Source organism: Plectropomus leopardus, chromosome 16 (assembly GCF_008729295.1).
Source record: "Plectropomus leopardus isolate mb chromosome 16, YSFRI_Pleo_2.0, whole genome shotgun sequence".
NCBI lineage: Eukaryota > Metazoa > Chordata > Actinopteri > Perciformes > Serranidae > Plectropomus > Plectropomus leopardus.
Window position 1 is genome coordinate 1,300,670 of NC_056478.1, and position 26,565 is coordinate 1,327,234.

The 26,565-nt window shown below is 38.8% G+C and overlaps 2 protein-coding genes across 2 annotated transcripts; one reads left to right on the forward strand and one right to left on the reverse strand.

Moving 5' to 3' along the window:
- Positions 1-313: 313 nt before the first annotated feature.
- pla2g7 (phospholipase A2, group VII (platelet-activating factor acetylhydrolase, plasma)) lies at positions 314-12,404 on the reverse strand. Its single transcript, XM_042503860.1, has 11 exons — positions 12,282-12,404; positions 9,889-10,010; positions 8,381-8,531; positions 7,640-7,733; positions 7,474-7,542; positions 5,092-5,263; positions 4,574-4,687; positions 3,122-3,213; positions 2,425-2,595; positions 2,188-2,336; positions 314-1,267 (listed from the first exon to the last, which is right to left on the reverse strand). The coding sequence occupies exons 2-11, from the start codon at positions 9,982-9,984 to the stop codon at positions 1,167-1,169; spliced, it is 1,209 nt and encodes a 402-aa protein (XP_042359794.1). The 5' UTR covers positions 9,985-10,010; positions 12,282-12,404; the 3' UTR covers positions 314-1,166.
- A 956-nt stretch (positions 12,405-13,360) lies between these two features.
- On the forward strand, positions 13,361-26,223 carry LOC121956011 (integrator complex subunit 9-like). Its single transcript, XM_042504118.1, is given in 18 exon segments — positions 13,361-13,483; positions 14,927-15,054; positions 15,365-15,425; positions 16,174-16,236; positions 16,350-16,489; positions 16,776-16,819; positions 16,822-16,861; positions 17,895-18,015; positions 18,792-18,926; positions 19,763-19,874; positions 20,713-20,893; positions 22,261-22,321; positions 22,457-22,628; positions 22,734-22,858; positions 23,823-23,990; positions 24,680-24,778; positions 24,889-25,026; positions 25,843-26,223. Coding segments are annotated over 18 exon segments (1,974 nt in total). The 5' UTR covers positions 13,361-13,474; the 3' UTR covers positions 26,020-26,223.
- Positions 26,224-26,565: the final 342 nt, after the last annotated feature.

Consider the following 26,565-nt stretch of genomic DNA (forward strand, 5'->3'; position numbering starts at 1 on the left):
TTTAGCTTTCAAAGCTCAAAATTAGTCTGCAAACCTGGAAATTCAAACCACTTAAATCCAAAATTGTATTTGTATACAAAGCAGCTTTATTGGGTTTGTGTTCGGCAGATATTTGTGTATAAAAGTCGACGGCTGTTCACGTCACTGACCGGATCAACGGGACTGAGTGAAGGCACGTCTTTAACCCTTTAACCCCAAACCTCTGAAACATGAGAAAATAGATCAGTTTCTTAAAAAAACAAACAGGAGCACGTTGGCAAGCAATGTCCTGAAACACCCCCCCCCCAAAAAAAAAAAAAAAAAATTAGTCAAAGTTTACACAGAAATGATCAGAAAATTAGCTGGGGCTTATTATTAGATATTTTTTAGATAAAACGGGGGAAAGTAACCAACTTTATTTACAATTCTCATTTAAATATTTTAAATTATGTTTTACAAGGAAGATTTTAGTACTTTTTTAGTACTGTCTTGATGTTTTTTGGGCTCATTTTCAGGTAATTTTCTTGTAATTTCAAACTAATTTCTTGCTCATTTTTTCGCCCTCTCTCCGTGTTTTTGACAGAATCAAACGTCGCCTCCAAGAGTTAAATAATCAGTTAGTGTTTGTGAGCTTGAGTGCTGATTTGCTGGTGTAGCTGCCCTCTGTAGAATCAGGATGGATATATCTGCTTTCTTTTCTTGATTAACAGTTCATCGTACGAGTCAGCGTAATTTAATAATGCCCGTCTCCAGATTCGGCTCTCGTTCTAGGTCGTCCTCTATAATCACACTGCAATCGTTGTGTCTGCGCTGAAGCTCGTGTGTCCAAAGAGACAGACGGTGTTCATGTGATCTCTGTTTCTGTACGCTCAAAGAGGAAAAGGATTAAAAGCATTTCTCTGAGAAACTGCAGGTAACAGTGAAAAGATTCCGGCGACATTCAGGCCTCGTGAAACAAACACTGGTACACCGAGCGAGTGTTTCTGATCCGTCCACAGAGACAGATCTTCCCCGCTGATGAGGTAGAGACGAGCTTTTCTATCTGTCCCTGCTCCTCGGTCTGGTTGAAATGCCCGCTAAGGCCTGGCTTGACATTTTGGGAGCGTTCCTCTGAATCCCACAGAGTCGTTCAGCCGCCGGCCCGGCAGTCCCGGCAGTCCCGAGGACGTCCTGCGGCGCCAGGCGGCTCAGATGGCGGACTGGAGCACAGTAATGTTAGTTCCTTGAATGAGGTTGTCATCCTCGCCATCGATCAGACGGTCCCACTGATTAAAGGTCTTATCCAGACCTGCAAAACAAAACATTTCAAAAGATGCATTTTGGCTTTAACAAACTTCTGATAAACCTGTGAGATACCAGAACTGACCCGAGCTTCGAGAGAACTTTATCAGGCTACGTCCGCAGACTGAATATAAAAGACCCCTTGTGGAAACACGTCAATTTAAAAAAAGATAAAAATTCATTTTAAATCCACTGTTCCTCCGTGAGATTGTGGACTATCAGCTGCCAGAAATCCCTCATGTGTGGCCGCTCCCACGTATAAGGGGCCCACCTTCCCATCATGGCTCCATAACACGCCTACGGACTGGAAATAATGACGGCTAGTGCAGCGCTAGAAATTTATGTGAACTAAAAGACGCTGAATAACTTCTGACTGAGTTTTAGAGTGAGTGCTCTATCTCAAAATCACGAGTTTATTCGGACATTGGAAAAGCGTCTGTGACAGTGAAACTGTGAAAAGTCCTTCGGTTTAAAGCTGAGAGTCAAACTTCATTCTTACTGTCATATCTGACAAAGTAAAACAACAACCGGGAACGAGAAAACAAGACGAGACAATATTATTTTGCCATTACTGAAAAACTGAGATGATTTTGTTAGTTTGCAAACGTAACTGACACAATGTAAGGTGGTTTTTTTATTTATGTTTCGATGTGCTATAATTTGGATGAAAAAAACTGACGCGGCGTGCAGCCTTTATAGTTATCGCTTCTCATTGAGCAAAGAAATTTCTGGTCTCGCTCTTAAATTGCCTCGTGTTTCCATCGACACGTGAACGCCCGATGCACCATGTGAGATGCACTCTCAGCTGTGTTTGGATGTGCGGAGATTATTTCTGAAACGGTGCTCAAACGCTCGTGTGTACGGAGATCATTTTAGTTTTAAAACACGTTTTAAACTGAAAACGTATAAGTGTGGGTGTGGCCTTACCAAGATGGCGTTGCAGAAAGGCTAGTGTTGCTTTGTTGCAGAGGTTCATGGCGATTTCGGGGTCGATCTCTCCCTTCAGCTTCATCAGTTTACCGATCCAGTTGCCGGTCAGGAAGGTGAAGTCCGGGAAACTCTGGTGCACCGTGCCTCTGACGAAGGAAAACGTCGACAAGAGTCAGAATCAACGAGACGAAACAACAAAGTACATTTAACCCAAATAGAGTTGGTCTGCTGTACTTGATGGTGATCATCTTCCTCTGGATGACCGCTGACTCCAGCTTCTTCATGCGGCTGATGTTTCCCGCCCACTGGAACTTCTCCGAGTTGATGAAGAAGATCGGCTGCTTCACCCGCGGAAAGATCTCGTCATCTAAAGGGAACATCCAGGCGTCCAGCGCTACGCCACACCTGATCGGAAAGACGGTTTCCAGGGAGACAAGAGACAAAACCCAGCATCATCAGCAAACAACTGAACCGCTGAGAAACCGGAGACGAGGATTTGGGATTTCTAATGAAACTGTTGAGCGACAGACTTCAGAAAACCACAGCCTGCAGGTGGTCCGGCCGGCAGTGACATGTCGCCCAATCACTAGAAAATGTTTGTGTTGCATTTTTTTGCAAACGGTGTGAAACATTTGTACGTTATTTTGCAGCAGCAAAACGACGATTTGGTCGCACAATGGCTGCATTAAACGCTGCGAAACACCCCCCTGAAATACAGCGATTTATTCTTTGTGTTTCCATTTGGGCTATTTTACTTCTTTTTTTTTTTTTTTTTTACATTTTTACAATTTGTGCAATTTGAGGGTTAATGGCTCTTAACTGCATCATGTAAAAACATAATTGCCATGTTTCATATGTTTCATCCGTCCTCTCTGTAACAAGGCCGTACAATAATAAAAGAGGGCGGGATTATTACTGTAAATCCACATACTTGAATTTAACCTCTTTGCACAGAGCTTCGATCACCGTTGCTCCCCCGAAGGAATGACCCACCGCTGCGATCCTGCACAGATCCATGGAGTTCTGCTCAGAGACGAGAAGATGAGTAATCAGATTACATTACTCTACTTTGTTAGTTCCTACATTTTAAGGCAAGTTAGACTTTTTTTAATGCAACTCGAAGTGAAATTGAACACAACTATCAGTGATGCACGATAATGATTATTTCAGCCGATGCTGATAAACCAACAGCTTCTCGTGTCCGATAAGACACAGATAAGCGATAACTTCTTTGTGTTCGTTTTGCATTTCCTGAGGGTCTGAAAGTACAGATGAATTTAATTTGTGCATTTTCATTAAAAAAAACAACAATTCAGACAAAAAGCTGTAAAAGAAAATCATTTTCAAGACCAACATTTTATATTTTGGGTTTTTTTCCCCTCATCTTCTTATGTCAACTTGAATTGTATAAAAATAATGCTGTCTGAGACATTCTGATACCGGCGGAGTCACCGGTGTACCGGGTTTCTTTGAACGCACCCAGCTCTGCCCCTCCAGCGTGTGGCGCTCTAGGCGACCTCCTGTATCTCCTATAAGAGCCGCCCTGGACGGTATATTTCCTCCTCGTTCACTGATGATCTAAAAAAGTCGCTAAGTGTTTCTCCTGTTGCATTTTTAAAACAATGCCGCTGAGAGGCTCCGAAAAGCTGCTAAATAGCAATAAAGTCGGCACGTTAGTTGTCCTCTCCTCCGTCCCCCTGGGACCTTAGATCGTCTCGCTCGTTTGTTTTTGGACGTTGAAATGTTGTTTTATTGCGTAACATCCGTAACAGTGTCCCCTACACTCCAGAGAAAACACCGATTGATGGAAAATCTGGTCAGTGGTGGGGAAAGAGTTAAAAAAGAAAGAAAAACAAAGGGTTAAACCCTGCTGCTGACTGATGACCTGTTGTGATGACATATGCAGCAGTTTGACGCAGCATAATGCAGCGTGTGTGGGACTGGAGGAGCGAAACCATGGCAACACTGGATGAATCAACCCAGTTTATGCTTTTTATTATCGGTTCTGTTTATCGGCTAAAAAAGTCATTATCGTAATATTGGTATGACGTCTTAAGTCCCATTATCGGGCCGATAATTATTGGTTTTGTTTAACTCAATTCTCAGAACCATTATTTCTGTGTTTACTGCTGATATTTGATTTGTATTTGCTGGTATTGATAAGGGTTATTGTTATTTATTCGTTTTGTAATGTTTCTCTCGTGTTTAATTCTTGGGCCTCAGTTCGGCTTTATTGTTTGGCTCTTACAGTTATGTTGCCTCCTTCTTGCTGTTTGCCTCGTTTTTTTAAATCACTTCGTAAACTCTTTTTTTAAAGGTGCTATATAAATAACATTGTTATTATTATCAATTTCAAAAGAAACTCGTGGAAAAATCGGGTTACCTCCAACGTCGTCCAGTCAAACTGTGTTTGCAGAACGTTTTGCACTGGAAGTCCTGAGTTGATTTCAGTGAGTTTATTCAGAGCCAGAATACATTCGTCTGCTCTCTGTTTCACCTGGAACGACACAAAGATTTAAACAAGTGATCGAGGAAAAAGCACCTGCTACATTTTGCTGTAATTCAACATAAATTTAAGCTTTGAAAATACAATATCAAAAGTCGAGTAATGTTTAAAAATGACGAGGACAGCAGAGGTTAATGGGTTAAAGTTCAAATGACAGACTTATCACATGAGAGATCAGCGTGAAGAAAGGAGGGTGTGTTTGATTTAAACACGCAGCAGATCGTCTCTGAGAGGAAAGTTCACGTTGTGTCATCAGCCAAACCTGCAGAGGAGTTCAGTCTCCACCTGAGACTGCCGTCTCATTCACGTCTCATTCACGCCTCATTCACGCCGCCGTCATCGTGTTGACAGACCTGGATTCCTGCTCCAGCAGTAAACTTAATGCCGGTTGATACCTGTTTGTTTCGGAGGGGGAATTCGCTCTCTCCGTGCCGCAGACTTCTGTAGTACATCCACTCTCTCACCAGGTCGTCTTCGGCTGAGGTGGACGTTTTAGGCGCGTTGTCTTTTGCCTTCTCTGACTCTGTCTTCTCACGAAAATAATACGTGGCTGAGGCTGACTCGTCTCTGCGGACACAAAGAAATACACAGAGCTTCAAAATGATAATAAGCCACAAAAAAAGGCAAAATAATATTGTCTTATATTGTTTATTTTCTAGCTCCCAGCTGCTGTTTTACACAGTAAGGATTTAGTGTTTGACTGTTACGTCAGCTTTTTAACAGCTTTTTAAACAATTTCACTGTCACAGACATGCTCCTGATGTCAGTTCAATCATGAGCTTTACCAGAGTGGTCCCTTAAAGTAAAACTCAGAGATTTCAGAAGTTATTTCTCATCCTTCATAACTTATCAGCAGCAGTGATGGAAAGGCGAGCCCCTTATACGTGGGAGCGGCCACATAGCCATATCATCATATGTCCTAGAAAAGCCAAAAAAGTGCTTCCATTGCAAATACGTCTTTTTCAAATCGTCTGAAATAACACCTCGTGTGAGCTTAAAAACATTTTCACCAAAAATGGGAATTTTTTCAAAATTGACACGTTTCCATCAGGCGTATTTTATATGAGCAGTTTCAATGTGTGCAGTTTGAGGGTTAATGGAAACGTATCTACGGTCTTTAGGTTGTCAGAGGCGGTCTCACTTTGGTCTGTAAAGAGTCTTTTCAAAGTCTCCTAAAGCAGTGAAGGTCAGTCAAATCTTACAAACATTTCACAGGCTGAATGATTCACTGGAAAATGAAGAAAATGGTCACTAAAAGCAGACTCAGCAGTTTCAGCCGTGGGGGTGAATACAACTTTAAGAGAGCAGGAAATATTGGGTTTTATATCAGGCTTAACAAACTTCCTGTTCAAAGAGGTTACAGATCAATAATCTGATAAATCTTATGTGATCTGCACATCCGCTCGTTGCTCTGCTCGTTCAGACCTGAATGTCTTTTTGCTTCATTAAACGTGACTTTTTTTAACAGAGAATTTAAGTTCTGTGTGTCTGTTTGCGGTAACAGACTAAACAAACTAACTGTGACTAAAGCGCCCGCAGCTGAGCAGCCGGTTTGACCTCTGACCGTTCACGCACGCAGCTGTGAACTGGGTCACAACAGCAGCGCGTCCTTTTCTGTGGCTGCAGCCTTTAACCTGCTGCTTAAATTCAGTGGAATCCCACTGTAACCCGCACGAGTGACGGACTGACGCGTCCATTATGTTCATCTCCATACGGTCCCCTTGTCTCTATACTGAAAGGAAATGTGATGAGCTGGTCGGTTCTGCTATTGTCTGCACACCCTTTCCACTTCTACTCCACAGATAAACAGACGGCCGCGTGCAGAGGAGACCGCCCTCTGTTTTTGTCTGCTTGGCCAACGCTCGGCTCCAATTTCCTCCGACTCACGCGGCCTTCGTTTCAAACGCTCAGTGCGCATGTCGTCAGTTTAACGCAGACAACTTATCCGTGTTCGTTTCAGTCCAAGTCAAAGTCAGCTTTACTGGCAATTCTGACGTTTGTTGGACATACAGGAATAGAAACTGTGTTTCTCTCCACACTCACAGAGCGAATACGTAAAACGACATGAAGAGAATAGAAAAACAAAGAGAAAAGCCAAAATTTACATATGTGTGTGTGTGTCTGTACATGGAATTAAATAATCGGGCAATAAAAATAAGAAAATACAGACATGATGTATATACAAACCTACATACATGAGCTATATAATTAATATATAAATGATTATTTCACCAACAGAATAATCTTTTGTATATTAATTACTCACTTTGACGTTGAACTGCCTCCACAGTGAAGAGTCGACAGATTATCGGGGCCCATATTTGGCATTTTTCCAATAAATCTGTATTGGTGTTTTATTTTAACGATCGCCAATAAAAATCATTAATTAAAAAGTGCAAATGAAGTGTCAGCATGGGAGGCGCTTTTACTCTGTAAAACCTTGGGGAGCTATTTTTAGTCATTTTTTTAATTTCAGCTTTTAATAAGCAAAAAAGTTGTTGGGAACTTGCTGTATTTCAGTTTTGACTAAACATTTGCTTAATGGCATTTAAGTAATGTTTCATTTACCCCGCAAGAAAAAAAGATTTCTTCACGACTTCGATGTAAAAAGCAGCGAGTAACTGATACAAAGAAATGATCATTTTGTGGGTGAAACTGTCCTTCAACCCTGGTGTGTGTACTGTAAGAGGTGTCCTGTTTTAGAGAAATAAATACATGCATCCATATAAAGATTAAGAAATTAAAATATTAATGAATTAAATTAAAATATATTGTACCTGTGTTCCACGGACGCCACAATGAAGCCCTGAGAGGCCAATTCTGCACAAATAGCTGAATACAAAGTCCTGGGAAACAACACGGGATGTAAATAACAGCGTTCGTGTTAGTTTATAGGTGAGCAGAACCTGACATTCGTATCGTGTGAAAACCGACTGTGTTTACCTGAAAGCTCCGAGGCCGTGAGAGAAGATAACGACGGGACATTTTTCATTTGATTTAAATGGAGCATCCAGGTAGGCAGGAATCTTAAAGGACCCTGCAACAAACAAATCAAAAAACACTCTAAAGCTGCATACCTGTGTTTTTCTTCATTTTCAGACACTTTATGAAAAGTTATCAGACTTTATTTTCCCAAAACTCGGCGTCATGTCGCAGATTTTTCATCTTTCAGGCAAATGTTGGTTGAGTGAGCGTGAACATTAACGTGCAGAAGTTTGGCCATTTATGATTGTAGTGGGCACCGTTTCTGCTTTCACTTTTATTTGGCTTGGTAAAATATTTGAAAGTACAGATTGATGTGCAACATGGCCAAAAATACAAATTATAATTATTGATAATAATAATAATAATAATGTGTAAAGCACGTCTCATACATAAAATGCAGCTAAAAGTGCTTTAAATACAAGAGTGCTTAAATTTAAAACCCTCATCATATGTTGACATATATATATTTATTAATAAAATCACTGTGATAATCATTATTAAGGTGATTTAAACACAAAAATAGAATGAGGGGGAACCAGCGTCTGCATGGAAGGAGTTAAAACTGTAAAAGAAAAACTAAAACACTTGGAAACATTTTCAGTAGCAAATTAATGTGTTACAGTCGTCAAAAAACATGCACAAAAAAACCCTGGTACGGTCCAGGAACGTTCTGCGTATTATTGATATGAGGCAAATTACCAAAGAGATAGTTGAAAATCCGTTCACTGAGACTGCGGTTGATTTTCATGAAGTCGGCCAACCCGTTAAAGTACTCTCTGCACGGGATCCAGTCTGGTTTTTCCGCCTTCTCCGTCTCTTGACACGGATAGTAAAGCCGGAAGAAGCTGCCCTGTGAACGGGACAGAACATTTTTACAATGAATTTTAAATGTTTACATCATATTTCATAGTTAGTGTGTGGCTCTCAGACAACAAGTGATTTGAAATCTGCCACAATTTCAAACGTCAGTGTTCCCGCAGATCCTAAAAACGCCCTAAAGATACTGAATTCATTCATCTAAAAATAAAGCCTTAAAAATGTCTTTAATCGATATTTCAAAACTCTTAAAAAATCTAAGAAATAGGAAGCAGGATATTTTGAATAAAGTTGTATTGTAAAATCTCAAAATAATTGGTGATATCGATTTTTTAAATAATTTACCGGACGCCTCTTCCATCGGCGTCATGCAGATCATGATAGAAGAATAAAGGCTTTATTTTTTTTTAAACATATAAGGTAGATTATCTGACATCTATCATGCTTTGTGTTAGAAATAAAGGTTTGGGTGGTGAAGTGTCCCTTATTGCTGTTTTTTTGTGTCAGTTCATGTTTTTTTTCCTTCAGTTTTTAGTTATTGTAAAAATGGTCTTAAATTTAATCACGAGTGGCAAAAAACACTTTAAAAGTCTGAAATATAACTCGCCTTAAACTTCACGAATCTGGAAATGTGGAGAAGTACGCACACTTCTGCTGCCCGAAAACTACATTTGGCCAATTTTCACCTCTGCCCCAAAAAGTTTCAGAGAGCCTCCGTCCAGCGTCGAGCGCCTGCCGTTATTCTGGAGCCGCTCTCGTTACTCATTAACGTTATTATAAACATTATTTAACATGCACTGCTCCGTGTTTTGTATTTGTGGATGAGCAAACTGCTCGTGCTGCCCGATGTTTTTGGTACTTAATATGTTCGTGACGACAAATTAAGTCAATTATATGAGCGATACTTATGTTTAAATACCAGTTTTGGTAGATTGATGTCTTTATTTCAAACATGTAAAATACATAAAAAAGGCCTGACGTATACGCACCGACATACACACTCAGGATAAATTTACAGATAAAGAACCAGAAATCTCGGCGTTTATCAACGTTTTGATCTTTGATCATTTAGAGCCGAAGCACTTTAATACCGGAGAGATTAACGGGGCTTCAAACGTCTACGATTTCATATTTTATGATTTCAAATAGTTCAAATTAAGATCAATGTGACCCGGATGAACTGATTATTTTTACCCAGCCCTTAAAGAGGTCATTATGTACCATTTCCAACTTATCTTTCTTATTTATCACATTATTTATTTTCTTTCGGGGTAAAAAAGCTTCTGTTACACTGTCATTTCAAAGCAAAGCACAACAAATACTTCTCTGCCTGCATAAATAAAAGCACATCCGGACAGAGGACGGAGGACAGCGTCCACATGTCCTCTTACCTTGGCGGTGCGGTCCATCATGAAGTCGGTGCATCCCACAGCGTTCGGGCCCTTCGCTGGAGGGATCCCCAGGTGGTTACTGCAGGCGTTCCCCATGGCGAAGAGCGTGTACCTCCTCTGGTCTGTCAAATCAAAAAAACACTTATTTGATTAAACACTCTGGACAGGAAGTCGGGTTTCGCAATATGCTGTTATCGACGATGGCCACGATACTCAGTTACACAAAACAGCTTTATTTATTTGGTTTCTACAGAGCACACAAACATTTAGAGATGAACAGCCGACAGGTGTGAGGACTAACAGGAGACTATGACAGTGGCCTATTAATGTAAAAGCAGAGTTTTAATGAAGTAATTATACTTACATATGGACTTTAACTGAGATTTTACATTTCTGCCAACTTTCACTTTTACTCCATTACTTTTCTCTTCAGGATCTTAGTTACTTAGTTACAAAATATGGATGAATGAAAGAATTTAAATCCTCAAATTGATGAAAAAGACCTTGTTTTTCCTCCAGTAGTTCAATACTTTAATATAAATATATATATATATATATATATATATATATATATATATATATATATACTATTACATTTACTATAATAAAATGACTTCTGATATTTAAGTGAAGTCATTTTTTCTGGTCAGAAATCTGTACTTTTACTCAAGTTTGGCTTTAAAATACATCATTAACCTCTGAGTGACAGTCATGATAACATGACGTGACAAAACACACACACACACACACACACACACACACACACACACACACACACACACACACACACACAGACTACTTCTGCAAAGTTGCAAAGTCAAACTGCTGAAACTGGTTTCAGGTGGTTAATTTTAAACGTCAGCAGAAGAATGTAACAATATTTTTAACACTTTGGTTGAACATTATCAAATTGATCTTTTCCTTTGAATTATCGCTGATTTCTGTTGATTTTGGGGAAATTACAGTTTAATGTTGATGAATAATACTCGTGTATGCTTTTATCTTCAGTTATCTTCAGTGAAATAAATAATTAACTGCTTCATTAACAGCTCCGTGTTTGAGGAACGACAACGCCACACACGGACAGAACATGCAAAAATGACTCGGAAACTGGTGAAATGTAACTAAATACACTTACTCAAGTACTGCACTTAGGTACAAATCTGAGGTACTTTTCTTCAGTATTTCCATTTTATGCTACTTTCTACTTTCTACTCAACTACATTTCAGAGGAAAATATTAGAGTTTTGACTCCACTAGAATTATTTTAAAACTTTACTTTGTATATTCATATTTTATATCAATAATGTACATTTGCAAACAGTTTATTATGATATATTCTTATAGGTTAAATGACTAAAGGAGTACACAGAACTATTGAAATGAACTCCACCTTTACCTGCTGCAAAATTAACCTTTTAAAACCTGGATCAACATGCTGCATTCAGATGTTTTTCACAAGCATTTGGACCTTTTAAACAGGAGCACACTGACTTTATTTCTTTCAAAGATACTGGAAAAAAAACTATCAGTAATTTGACAAGAAATGTCTCAGAAATTTCTTTTTTCAATTGAAAAACAAGATACAAGGTAGATTTATTTGTAATTTTTCTTAAATGAAAAACAAAGAGAAAATGACCTGATATTTACCATTTAAAAAATCACCAAATTAATAAATAATTAGGTAAAAAAACAAGAAAACTATATTTAGAATTATTATAAGTATATATTTAAAATTAGGTGATAGAAAATATACTATTATTATTATTATCTTCATTTTATTCGATCACCTCTTCCAGTGATTTCCTGTTTTTGTTCTTTTACTTTTCTTTTATTGTGCTAATTTTAGGTAATTTTCTTGTAGAATTTTTTTTTGTTACTAATTTCTTGCTATTTTTGAGGGCTAATTTCTTCCTCGTATATTCATTGCCTTCTTTCTTTTTTTTATTTTTTTGAGAAACCAAGCCAGTTTGCTCAAGTTTCAAAAGTTGAAAACAATGATCAAATAATTGTATTAATAATTATAAATCAACAATACAAGATATATTATTCTGAAATGGGTCGTTCTGCATAATGAGTATTTTCACTTTAGGTACTTTAAGTATATTTTGATGCTCATACTTTTGCACTTTAACTTAAGGTTGAGATTAATTGCAGGATTATTACAGTATTATTACACAGTAGTATTACAGCTTTTACTGGAGTAAAGCTCTGAATACTCTGTCCACCGTGAGTCATGAGTAATACTTCACGTATGTGTGATAAGATCACAGATGTAACTCAGTGGGTCAAAGTTCACCTGTTGGTGTAACGTCACCTCACATCTGCTGTGCACGCGCTGGAGGTGGACACGGTGGATTAAAACTACAAATAAAAAAAGTGTTTTTTCCCACCTGTCCTCGCGCACCGGTAGATCCTCTTTAATAAGTGAGCAGATCCTCCATGAGACCGCAGAGACGTCAAAGCTGGTCTCTGCTGGTTAGCCGTTAGCAACAGAAACACTCATAAAACTAACCTCAGCTGTGTGAAGAAAACGACACCTACTGGAGATACAGAAGGACCGCGTGCCGACGGTACTACATCGGTTTGTTTTTTTCTCTAAATAAATAAATGAAATAAATTCCCGGTGTGAGTGACTCGGGAGCGGACAGACCGTCTGACAGCCCGCTGCTGTTTCTGTCAGCTCAGCTAGCCGCTGTTAGCATGGGCGGGGCTTAACCGGAGCCGTGAATGAACCGTGTGAGTGACGTCATCGTGACGTGACTCGCCCCAGCCCCCCCAAAAACCCAAAACTTCCCCCAAAATATGAAAACATTTAAAAAATGATCGCTTTGAAACTTGAGCAACTTCACAAGAAATGAGCAGGCAATTTGTAAAAAAAATAAAAAATAATATTAATAATAAAATAAAATGAAAAATACAATATAATTACCTGAAAATAAGCAACTGAAAAAGTAAAAAACTGAAACAAAAAGCAGTTTTCTTGCGCTATTATATACGTGTGTGTGTGTGTGTGTGTGTGTCATTAATAATAATGGTTTTAATGCTGGGGAAAGTTTTCTGAGTGTAACACAAGAAAACAGATGTCGATCCAGGTGTTATCTTCGCGATTATAATAGATACATTTTAGTTCTATTATAATCTATCTATATTTATTTATTTTATGTAAAAAAAAAATGCAAAAACTGCACCGGATTTAAAATTTTTTTAAACTGTGTGTGTGATTCTAAATTTTTCCCAAAATAAAACTGTTTGCACAAACTAAACAGAAAACCCGAGACCTTTTTCACCTCCAAAGTTTTGTCTTTACGTTTTAACTTCTTTAAGTTTTTTAAGTCCAGCAACGAATATTTGTAGCTTCTGGAGAGTTTTATTTATTTTATTTGTTTGTTTGTTTGTTTGTTTGTTTGTTTTAGGGTTACCTGTGTAATCTGCAGTGTTTCAGGGCGCCTCCTCGGCTGCAGGGGGCGGCAGAGAGCGAGAGAAATCAGGCGAGCGGAGTCACGAAGAAGCCCGCAGGAGGATGCGCTGTTAGCTAAAGAAGCTCAATAAATAAACTAATTTATCCGCCGCTGACAGCGTCAACATGAAGCTGGTGAGTAAACGAGCTGTCAGCATCATTAAAGTTTCCAGAGTTAACCTCAGCTGGACTCTAAAAACTGTACGAAGGCGTTTTAGTTGTAGCTAATCTGTTAGCTTAGCAGCTAATATCTCTGTATGTTCTCTCATTCACTGTAGCTAATGCTAACTAGCCAGCTAACAGCTAATCTATGTAAACTATCTAATGTCCGAATTAAGACTAAAATACCGACAAATTTGGTTTATTTAATGTTTTTAGATGGAGCATTTTGTTCTTAGGTGACACTATCAGCTGCGTGTGTTCATTTTTACACACTAAATGTTAATAATGTGAATTTAAACGTATATTAACAGTTAACCCTTTGACGCCTGAGCAGACTGGCTTTATTTATGTTAAAGCAGGAAGAAAACAATGAGCAACTTCACAAGAAATTACAACGAATCAGCGAGAAATTTAACTAACTAAAAGAAAGCAACGTAAAAGTAAAATTTAAACAAAAACAAGTACATGAAAGTGCTAAAAACAGAAGAAATATAATTACTGTTTTATATTTTTTTTGCAATGACACGATTAACGAATATAACTTTCTGGACTATTTTCTCTTTTTCAGAATATCATATGACCCCCTAACTAATTTCAGAGTAGTTTTTTGTCACTTTTTACTTTTTCAGTTTGTGGGACATTTCCTGCCTTTTCCCCCTCATACTTTCAAAATAAATCAAACTGACTTTTTCATGTTGGCATCTGAACGCAGCATAAGACACCTGATGATGATCCAGGTGTGAAAGGGTTAAGGGTACAAATAAACAGTGTAACTTCTGCTTAAAGAGAAACCCATCACCTTACTGTTAGTTATTTCTGTTATATTTTTCCCCTTAGTTTGAGCTAGGTTTATATTTTTATATTTTTCACCTTTCTATTTTTATATTTACTTTATATTGTATTTCATAATTAATGTACATTGCTTTTTTTACTACAGTATTTTAATCCTGATATGTTGCTTTGTATCTGTTCCCCTGTAACTTTGTATTGCAACTGCTACACATCAGTTTACCTCTGGATGATAAAGTCCTGTCTTATCTCAAACAGTTTAAAATACAATAAACACAAAACATGCTGGGGTTAATAAACGTGAAGACAGTGTTACAGTTTGAAGAAGCAAAAACAACATAGAAAATAAGCAAAAATGGATCTTAATAAATAGAATAACTGTAAAGACAGTAAGACATTACATGAAGCCAGACTAAAAGGAAAGGCTTTTGGCTTTCACTTATGTTTTAAAGTATCAGATGGATTCAACTCATGAGGACACTTTTCTGTTAGATGAGTCAAAAAACAAGCTGTTGATGATCATCGACACACGATTTGGCGTCCTGTTTATTCTGCTCTGTATCCGTCCCGTATCGAGTTGTTGACGCAGTGACGTTTGTCCCTCGCTGCTTTCTTTCCGTGTCTCAGTATTGTCTCTCTGGTCATCCGACGTTGCCCTGCAATGTCCTCAAGTTCAAATCCACCACCATCATGCTGGACTGTGGGCTGGACACCACCTCCGTCCTCAACTTCCTGCCCCTTCCTCTCGTGCACAGGTGAGTCCCCGGCACCAGGTGACGGCTTCATTTTTTTAATTTTTTTTTTTTTTCAAAAGGACATTGAAATACAGTTAAACACTTTTGTTTTTTATACAAGCAATAACACTGATGGATATTTACGTCAGTTCATAGGGTTAAATATTAAGTGATCATCTTTCTCAGCACTGCAGGAATTTATCGGGCCGTTAATTTGATAAAAAAAAGTTATTCTTTCCATCCCGTGAATATTAGAATAAAATACTATCCAGCCAGTCTTTGTTGATTAATTCTTTTTTGTCTTTTTTAAGTCCACGACTCTTTTTTTAAGTCCACGACTCTCCAAACTGTCTGGCTGGGTCTCTAAGGACGGATCAATAAACTTGGAGAAGGTTTGAGAAATGTTTAAATGCGTTTTCCTTTGAAACCTGAGTCAACATCACTTTTCTGTGCTGCGTTCAAACACCTTTAGTTAGTATTAAACGTTAAAACCCAGATCAGATTTAATGTGGATTAGTTGGAAAAAAGGCAATGAGCAACTTGAAAATTGAATTGAAAATTAAATTTAAAGAAATTTGTGAATTTATAAAATTATTTATAAAAATGGGAAAAAATGTCCAGAAAATTATAATTTTAATTGTCATAGATAGATAGATAGATAGATATACTTTATTGATCTCAAAAACTGAGAAATTGGGATGTAGCAGCGCCATACAGTAAGAACAGAGAATAAAGAGCACACATTATTAATAGAATATAAAGGAATATGCTTAAAAAAAACTAAAAAAAAACTAAGAGACTGTACATATATACATGTGTAAAGTGCGGAACAGTATCTGAATAAATATAAATAAAAATAAAGTCAGCAGTGTAGAATAATAATTATATATTTAAAATGATGCTCCAGAATTATCATTACTTTTTAGGCATTTTTTTCCCCAGGCCAAACAGGTGCTAATTTTCCGGTAATTTTCTAGTACTTGTACCTCTAATTTCTTGCAAATTTTTTGATCATTTCTTCTAAAGTTGCTCATTGCTTTCTTTCATGTTTTAAAGTAATCAAGGCAATTGTCTGAGGTTTCAAATTCTGAAAAGAAAAAGCTATGAAAGAAAATAAACTATTTCTTTCCATCCATCCAGGAGCTGAAGGAGTGTGCAGGACGAGTGTTTGTGGACTCTCAGCCAGAGTTTTGTCTCCCTGAGGTGATACACTCGGCCGTCACCCGTTATTATACAGTCCAGTAATTCGTACGTACCTTTATAATAAATGCTCAATCCAAAATAATAATAATAATAATGATTTTAATTCACCACAGAGAGAACTGCTGGATCTGTCCACCATCGATGTCATCCTCATCTCAAACTACCACTGTATGATGGCGCTGCCGTACATCACCGAACACACCGGCTTCACGGGGACCGTGTACGCCACCGAGCCCACCCTGCAGATCGGCAGGTCAGGAGATACTAATGTACAAATGTTGTTTTATTGTTTTAATATGAATGTAAAAGGAAAATATGCATTTTCTTATTTAACCTTCTAACACTCATTTTTGTCACGGCTTTGTCAAAAGTGAAAGCCAGAGGTCCAAAAGAAATTCAATTTTGTGTTTTGGAGTTTGAAGAATAATAAAATCTCACCTATAGAAATTAAACTTTGGCTGTTGTATTGTGAACCAAAAGTCAGTGGCTGTGTTTTCAGATTTTGAAAAAATGCTGATTCTTGCTGTTGTTTTTGTCAGACTGTTGATGGAGGAACTGGTGAACTTCATGGAGAGAGTTCCCAAGCGCAGTCTGCCACCTGCTGGAAAAATAAAGAAATACAAAGGTAGGAAACCATCAGAAAAACCCTTAAAAAGTATTAAAATGTTTTAAATGATTATTTTTTTGATCAATTTTAGGCCTTAAAAGTCATTAAATAGTCTTCAGTTAAAATGTGTGAGGTCTTAATTGCCACGAGAAATTGAAGAATTTATCTGTTATTTAAATTTTTTTTTGTCATAGTGAGTTTTGTGTGAAAATTCACATTTCTGATGTTACAAATCTTTAAATCTCCCACTGATTCTGAAACTTCTTTTTACTTCACACCTACACTTACCTTTTGGCAAAATGAGGTTTAGTTAATTCACTGTAATAACCATGTTTTTACATGAAATGTGCTTCTGCACAAGGCCACACGTATACTTCTTACCTTTATACTTATATAATAAAGTATAATTGTATTTATACTTACTGTACCTGCGATGCTCGAATAAGACAAAATGATTTGTGCAAAAATTAGTTTTTTCAACATTATTATGAAACGGTCTGTAGAAGCATTAAATTTAAGTGCGTGGTACTTGAGGCATCCTAAAAAACGAGCTGGGTTTCCACAGATCCTTAAAAAGTCTTTAAAGGCACTGGATTCATTCATTTAAAAGTAAGGCCTTAGTTTATATTAAATTGGCTTAAATTAATCTTTCAAAAGTCTTAAAAATGATCAGTTTCTCTGTTCGTTGCACTGTGAAATCTGAATTTTTCTTCAATAAATTATTTGATAAATCCTCCTGTTAAACTCATCACGATGGGAATCCAAGAAGATTCAGCATGAAAAACACAAAATTGCCCAGAAAAATGCTACATATTTCCTCTGCAGTTGGTAAAGCAAATAGATACTACAATAATAATTTAGTGTGTTCATTGTCTTCCGTGTTTCCACTCTCATTTTTATTTTATTTTTTAACAACTGACGTAGATAAGTTATTTTCCAGAGAATAAAAGTCATGATTTATGCTACAATAAAGATTTGCTTTCGGTTACTTTTTACCCGATGTATTCGATGTAAAAGAGTTAGATTTTTACCGTCTGTATGTGACTGTCAGGATGCTGCCTGTGCCGCTGAAGGACGCGGTGGACGTGTGGACGTGGAAACGAAGCTACAGCATGCAGGAGGTCAACTCTGCTCTCAGCAAAGTGCAGCTCGTCGGTTATTCACAGAAAGTGGTGAGAAACTTTTTTTTTTTCTGCATCGATAATGCGTATGCTCGAGAGATGGACCTCTTTTTAAAAAAGTAAGTTTTGTCAAAGTAAAAATAGCCAGAAAGTCATCAGACTTAAGTTAATTTTTTTCATCATTAACACATTAAATTCAAAGACAACAGAAACAAAGTAAAACCATCCAAAGCTGTTTTGAGTCTCTGGTTTGGTCAAAATAATTAAATCTCCTTGTTAGATGTGAAAATATTCTGGCTCTGTACATGTTAACCCTTTGAAAACTGGATGGACATCGCTTTTCTTGTGGTGCGTTAAAACTCCTTTCACGAGTTAATTGATTTCTTTAAAAGCATCGGGGGGAAAAGCAATATGCAACTTGGCAAGAAATGTGCCGCAAACGGCAAGAAATTAATAGATTTAATTACCAAATAAATTATTTTAAAAAAAAGCTAGGGTAACGTTTCCAGAGAGAGCTATATTTATAACTATCATTACTATGTATTTAAAATTATTTTTATAGAATGACTGTAATTTTAAGCAGTTTTTTCTGCAAATTTTCAGGTAATTTTCTTTTTTTTTTCTTTGACTGATTTCTTGCTAATATCCGTGTCATTTCCTCTCCAGTCTCTCTCTCTCTTTTCCCCATGATTTTACTCGTTTCAAACGGTTGAAATTTAAATGGATTTGGGGAAAAAGATTATTTTTGATTCTGTTGTGGTGATTGTATTTGTCTGTTTGTCTGTTTTTGTTTGTATTTGCGTTGCCGTGGCGACCTCTCTCTGCAGGAGTTGTTTGGAGCGGTGCAGATCTCCCCGCTGAGCTCCGGTTATTCTCTGGGAAGCTCCAACTGGATCATTCAGTCTCATCACGAGAAAGTTTCCTACGTGTCGGGTTCATCGCTCCTCACCACACATCCACAGGTCGGCCTGACGCCACAGGACCACACACACACACACACACACACACACACACACACACACACACACACACACACACACATAATGTGATATTTAATGTTTAACTCTAGCTGTGTGTCTGACTGTGTGTTTATGTGTGTGTGTGTGTGTGTGTGTGTGTGTTGTGTGTCTGACAGTGTGTTTCTGACTTTGTGTGTGTGTTTCTGACTGCGTGTGTTTCTGTGTGTGTGTGTGTGTGTATGTGTGTCTGACTGTGTGTTTCTGACTTTGTGTGTGTGTCTGTGTGTGTTTCTGACTGCATGTGTTTCTGTGTCTTTATGTGTGTTTGTGTGTGTATGACTGTGTGTGTGTGTTTCTGACTTATTGTGTGTTTTTTTTACTGTGTGTGTGTGTGTGTGTGTGTGTGTGTTTGTCAGACTGTGTGTTTCTATGTGTATGTGTGTATGTTTCTATGTGTCTATGTATGTGCTTTTTTGACTTTGCTTTTCTGACTCTGTGTGTGTGTGTTTGTTTCTGACTCTCTCTGTGTGTGTGTGTGTGTGTGTGTGTGTGTGTGTGTGTGTGAGAAATGGATTTAAATTAACATGGCAGATCCTTAAATGGTCTCCACAGTCAAAATGAAGCTCTCCTGCTATGTGTCAGTTTTGAATCAGAAATTTGATTCAGTCATCTTGAACCGCTCTGCTCTCACACACTTTTTGAGAAAATGTTTTAGAGAAAATTGAAAAATAAGCTCTTGTTTCACCCAGTTTTGTCTCGTATTGTAATAAAAGTCACTGAGACTTTTTCACGGGACGACTGTCGTGTCTCAGTGTTCTCTTGTTGGTATGTTTTCTCAGCCGATGGACCAAAGCTCCCTGAAAAACAGTGACGTTCTGATTCTGACCGGACTCACCCAGATGCCCACCGCCAACCCAGACGGCATGCTGGGAGAATTCTGCAGCAACCTCGGTAGGTCTGAACGACTGGATAATGTTAAATTAATATGTTTTAAGTCAAATTCTGATATATTTTCATGTATAGAGCATATTTAACCCTTAGTGACTGTTTGTCTTATTTTAGTCTCTTTTCTTCTTCCTGTTGTGATAACTGTGTGTGTGTTGATGCATGTGTCCTAAATGTAGTCCAGATTGTGTATTTGAGTGTAATCAGTGAATTTGCAGCTCAGCTTCCTACAATAAGTCTAAAATACACTGTGGAAACTAAATAGTTACATTCAGACTGTTCAGGTCCAAAAATGCTCCATTGAAACCCATTCAAACTGACATTTTTGATCCCACAGCCATCAGAGCAGAAAAACAGGACTTGTATTATTTCTGGGTGTCATTCTGGGCTTTTGACTCTGAATTTGTCATTTTGACTATTTTCCACCTGATGAGGTCATTTTGACCATATTTGGCATATGGAGGAAAAACATGCTATTTCCACTAGGTGACCTGTCACAATCAGTGCTACTCTGCATGTAGTATATTGAAAATAATTTATTTGTTGTTTTTTTTCATCTAAAACAGAGTGGCATTATGACAGAAATATGGCATTTAAAGTGTTTGATATTTATGATTAAGACTGATGTTAATTAAAAATAAAATCAGTGAAAGCAGAAAATAATATTAATATATAAAAAATTTTATAGCCTGATTTTGGAAAGTGCATTCTGTGTGCAGAGTGACATGAATGTGTGTAATATTAAATTGGGGCCTAAAGGGTTAAATTAATCCCATACTCTGTGGAGTCTTTGCTGATTCTGACTGTTTTAACGTCAGTGTCTGTTGTTCCTCCGTGTCTGTAGCCATGACGATTCGAGCAGGAGGCAACGTGTTGGTGCCGTGCTACTCGTCGGGGGTGATTTACGACCTGCTGGAGTGCCTGTACCAGTTCATCGAGAGCGCCAACCTGGGGACCACGCCCTTCTACTTCATCTCTCCGGTCGCCAACAGCTCGCTGGAGTTCTCACAGATCTTTGCCGAGTGGTGAGCTGTTCATCAAAATGTTCACGTTTTAGTGAAATTACGCAGCAGCTCTTTATCACACAGAGGGACAGATACTGTTCAGAGCTGGCTGCTCGTTTTCCTTTAAAATTTCTGTGAAAAGTGACGATGTTTATATTTTTGTGGAGAGTTTTGCTTGCTCAACAGAGCTTTTTGATGCAAGAATCAACAGCCGATATTACAGCTGATAAGTGTTGCACATTTAGTAATGTTGGCTGCAGCTGCACAGTGTTTCCTGATTATAACGGGGATCATACAGGCTGCTTCAGGTGCTTGATGAAGTTGAGTTTAGCACTCAGAAATTTAAGCAAGCAAGTTCAGTTTATCTAAACAGCAGCTGCTACAGACACCAGTCACAAAGTGCTTCACCAAAAGAAATGTAAATGAAAACACGAATTAAAAAAAATCAAATCAAAACCTAGATAAAATATACAAAAGAGATTAGTGTTCATGTGTACCTTGATAATCGTACATTAATATGATTTTCTACTTTCATTGAATTAATTTTTTTAACCAACATAAGTCCTAATCATAAATGTCAAATGTTAATTAATTTTCAGAATTTTAACCCTTTAAATGCCATTTTTTTGTCATGATGCTACTATGTTTATAGATGAAAAATCACAAAAATGAATTATTTTCAATATACTCCATGCTCAGTAGATTATTTAGCTGCTGACAGTCTGGGATATGTCAGTGTGTGAGTGTAGCTGCTGACAGTCTGGGATATGTCAGTGTGTGAGTGTAGCTGCTGACAGTCTGGGATATGTCAGTGATCAGCAGCTACATTGACTGTGACAGGTCACCTAGTGGAAATAGCATGTATTTCCTCCATATGCCAAATATGGTCAAAATGACCTCATCAGGTGGAAAATAGTCAAAATGACAAATTCAGAGTCAAAAGCCCAGAATGACACCCAGAAATAATACAAGTCCTGTTTTTCTGCTCTGATGGCTGTGGGATCAAAAATGTCAGTTTGAATGGGTTTCAATGGAGCATTTTTGGACCTGAACAGTCTGAAGTTAACTATTTAGTTTCCACAGTGTATTTTAGACTTATTGTAGGAGCTGAGCTGCAAACTCACTGATTACACTCAAATACACAATCTGGACTACATTTAGGACATATGCATGAACACAGACAAAAATGATCCAAAAAATGATGAAATGCATCTAAATACAGTCAAAAACAAATTGTATACAATTCTTATTTACAACAATCCTGACTAACATTGTGTAATGCTGTTAAGGGTTGTGGTTACCTGTTGTAAAATTCTTGTTCTCCTTTTTGAATTCTTCAGTAATAATCTGAGATATTCTGAATAAATTTATGTTTTCTCTCTTTTTAGGCTTTGCCACAACAAGCAAACAAAGGTGTATCTTCCAGAGCCTCCGTTCCCTCATGCAGAGGTGAGTCCTGCAGCCGTGAAGAGCAATGCTGCGTTTCAGAGACGGAGGCAGTGATGGCAGTGTTCACTTTTCACTGCTACACAGAAGAGGTCGACCGATATTGGTTTTAGAGCCAAAACTGTGTTGTTTTTTCAGTTGATCCAAACCAACAAGCTGAAGCACTATCCGAGCATCCACGGAGACTTCAGCAGCGAGTTCCGTCAGCCGTGCGTTGTCTTCACCGGACACCCGTCTCTGCGCTTCGGGGACGTGGTTCACTTCATGGAGCTGTGGGGCAAATCCAGCCTCAACACCATCATCTTCACTGGTAAATACAACCGCATCACAAACACTCTTGTATCAGACAGAAGAAAAGGATGAAACGCCCGTAAACATAAAATCCATGTGACTTTTTTTTCTTTGATGCCACCAGAGCCGGACTTTTCTTACCTGGACGCTTTGGCTCCGTACCAGCCACTGGCCATGAAGTGCGTTTACTGCCCCATCGACACGCGACTCAACTTCCACCAAGTGTCCAAGCTGCTCAAGGAAGTCCAGGTACACTTGTTTGTCACAACTACTTCATCAGATACGGTAAATGCACTGGTTGCACTTTTCCTGTGAGAGAAATAAGCAGAATTAAAGCTGCAAGCAGCAGTGAAAGGTCCCTCGCAGCCCCTCGTACGTCTGTGTCACTGCGCTGCTGTCAGACCATCAGCTGTGTGATCTGCGATGATGAAATGCTGTGGCTGTCAAACACTCTTGTTCTAGTGTCAAAGTCCATCACTTTTTTTACATGATCGTTCAACACTTCTGCCCTCGCTGTGTTTTGACGTGAGATTTTCCTCTGTGTCATGAGAGCGTGAGACGCACGGCAGATGCGTGGGAGTTGGCAGCGCTGGTGGGGAAAGGGTTAACAGAAGATTTAAATAACCGAAATATCCAACATGGGCAAGATTATGTTAGTTAATTTCCCAGCACTACTCCTTAAAAATATTGTTCTCATTCTTACATTTTATTACAACTTGGCCACGGGTCCAGATAGGGCGAAGTTTTTGTCTGGATTTGGACCGCGGTCCGCCAGCTAGTGATGCCTGGCTTCCAGGTGCATGTGACGAATCAGTGGTATGAGCGCGGTTAATAGCCACCTCCGTGCGTATTGGTCGCTGGCAATGACAGGTGTTTTGTTGGAAAACCTAACAGGAGGGAGACAGTTTGTAAAACAGTCCCTATCTCTAACCACAGGGGTCCACGCAGAACGCCGAGTCCAGTTAAAGTTCGACTGAGGTGTTTACATGACAGAATAACTCGACTTCCAGTCGAATTATCTGAGTGTGTTCGTCTGATTTAGAGAAATTCGATTTTGTCCGATTTCACTGGGACTAAAATGTTTACATGTATTTCTAAAGGTCCAGTTTTAATCACACCGACACAATAATTTGACTTTTTGTAACCTCATGTAAACATACTGAGTGTCTCCTGTGTGTCTCCCGTGTGTCTCCCGTGTGTCTCCGTCCTGCAGCCCCTCCACGTGGTGTGTCCGGAGCAGTACACGCAGCCTCCGCTGAGTCAGTCCCACCGCTCTGACCTGATGCTGGAGCTGCAGCCTCCTCCCATGCCCTACAGGCGTTGCTCCGTGCTCAACCTGCCCTTCAGACGCCGCTACGAGCGCGTCTACATCCTGCCCGAGGTGAGTCAGAGCACCAGCCCACACAGCCTGAACTGGTGAGGGCGTGACTGTGTCCTCCTTCAACCTGTCTGCTGAGAAAACAACCTAAAAGACTCTCAGTGTGGAGTAAAAGATGAAATCTTTGGATGGTGAGTGAACACTTAAAATCCTCGAACCAGTCAGCATTAAGACTGAACTGTGAAGTATTTCAGCTCCTGTCCTTGTTCTTAAAAGCAAACTCAAGACCTGCCTTTAAAGTCTGGCTCTTTTTTATCCTCTTAGTCTGTTTTATTGATTTATATATCATCTTGTTCTATTTTAGTTTCAGAAATATCATTTAGCGTGTTAATATCTAATTTTATCATATTTTACTGATTTATCTTTTAGCCTTTTGTTATCTTATTTTAGCACATGTAACTGAGTTATCTTTATTTTATTTTAACATTTTAACCTCACATGCAGTGCTTCTTCATGAGGAATTTAAGATAACATTTCCTCAGTTTGTCAGAATCAGTTTTTACTGACTCCTTTATGACACGTTTAACCTCGAGCGGGGATTGTGGTGTGGGGGTTTGGGTTATGTAAAGCACTTTGTGCTACATTATTTTATATGAAAAGTGCTATACAAATAAAGTTTGGTTGATTGGTTGACTGTCAGAGCACAGGTGGACATTTACTAAACCTAAAAGTTTGATTTTTTCCGTTGGAAGCTGGCCAACTCTCTGGTGCCATCGGAGGTTAAACCCGGCGTTTCGTTGGTGAATGTGTCTGCAGTGCTGCACTCAAAGGACAACAAACACACTCTGCAGGTGCGTCTTACAACTATCACCACGAAATATGAACTTTAATCTGTGGACATGGACATCAGTGCTTATCTTCAGACTTTTAAACTGAAGTTTTTCCTCTCCTGTGTTGCCAGTCGGTGCCTAAACCGCCTCCAGTGCCTCCCAGTAAGAAGAGGAAGCGTCTGATGGAGGAGCCTCCGGCGGGGCAGGCCCCCAAACCCCTGCTGAGCGGCGCTGTGCCCCTGGAAACGTTCCTGCTCACGCTGCAAAAGGTGTGAAATCTGCAAACATCAGTGTTGTTTTCATTACAGCCAGCTGCTGCAGTTTTTTTGCACATTGCTGCATCCACACTGTAACCACTCTGGGCACATTCACACGTTCACGTAGGTCCATTAACCCCTCAGGGTCCGCACACTCACATCGCTCCTTTTCATAATGTTGACAGACATTTAGAGAAACAATCTGAGGCTGTCAGAGTGTTGTGCTGCTTTTAGTCACGTTTCACAAGTATTTCGAACTTTGAACCCCGAGCAAATTGTTTTTTTCTTTCATAAACACAGAGGAACAGACATGAGCAACTTGAAAATGTCCCGCAAATTGCAAAATTGCTTTTTAACAAGCTAGGAAAAAAATGTCCAGAGAACTTTAGAATTATATTTTTTATAATTATAATTATATTTAAAATAATTTTACAGAATTATCATTTTTAATCATTTTCTTTCAGGCCATTTTCTTGTTTTTTGTGTTATTTCTTTTTCTTCACTTGCAAATTTTTTTCTCCATGTTTTTTTTTTCTTTTGCTAATTTCAGGTGATTTTCTTAATTTATTGGCCATTTCTCTAAACTGCCCTTTTCCCATGTTTAAAGAAATGTAGCCAATTTGCCCAGGTGTCGATGAGTTAAGTGCATGAATAACTATGAATTTAAATAATTTTTGACGGACTAGGGAGAATTTCTCCCCCTTTTTTTGCAGAAAATAACAAACCTACTTGTGCTTTTTTGGTGTGTAATTTGCATTTTTGTGTCCATGGCAGAAAAACACGTAATCTATAAAATCTTGATTGTGCATGTATGTTCTCTGTGCCCAGCACGGTATCACGGAGGTCAAAGTGGAGGAGACGGCAGATGGACACATCCTGCACCTGCAGGCGGAGGACACGCTGATTCAGCTGGAGGAGGACGGGACGCACATCGTCTGCGACAACAACGAGCCGCTGCGGACCACGCTGCGAGACCTGGTGCTGCGCTTTCTGCAGAAACTCTGACCGGAATCCTTTTCGTGCCTCCTCGTGGTTACAGTGTTTGTGCTTTAATGAACTGTGGATCGTAAAAAGAGATGATGGAGGAGGACGTGAGCCGTGAGCTGGACTGTCCCCGCCTCGGTAACTGCAGCAGTTACTGTAGTTTTTACTGTAAAGTCCACTTAAATTTTGTAAAATAGTATTTTGTATTAAAATGTTTTTTTTAAACATGTTAAAGTTTTTCATCTTTTGCTAAAAAATTGCGATTTTAATGACAGTGCCGGGCTTCACAGGTGAGGACAGATTCTAACTGGCTCAGAAAATATATCTGTAGCAGAAAAGTGACTTTGACATTAATTTCCACAGATGTTTCACAGATATGAGTCTTAATTTTTCCACTGTATTATTGCAATAGACAGCAGGGAGGCGGCAGCACGCAGAGAGCCGGCTGCAGCGCTGTCAGGCAGAGGCTTCACAGGTGAGATCATAACTCCTGGCTACAGCGAAACATGTTTATAGAGGAACACTTTGGCTTTCGTCTCCACAGCTGTTTCACAGCTACACTTCTAA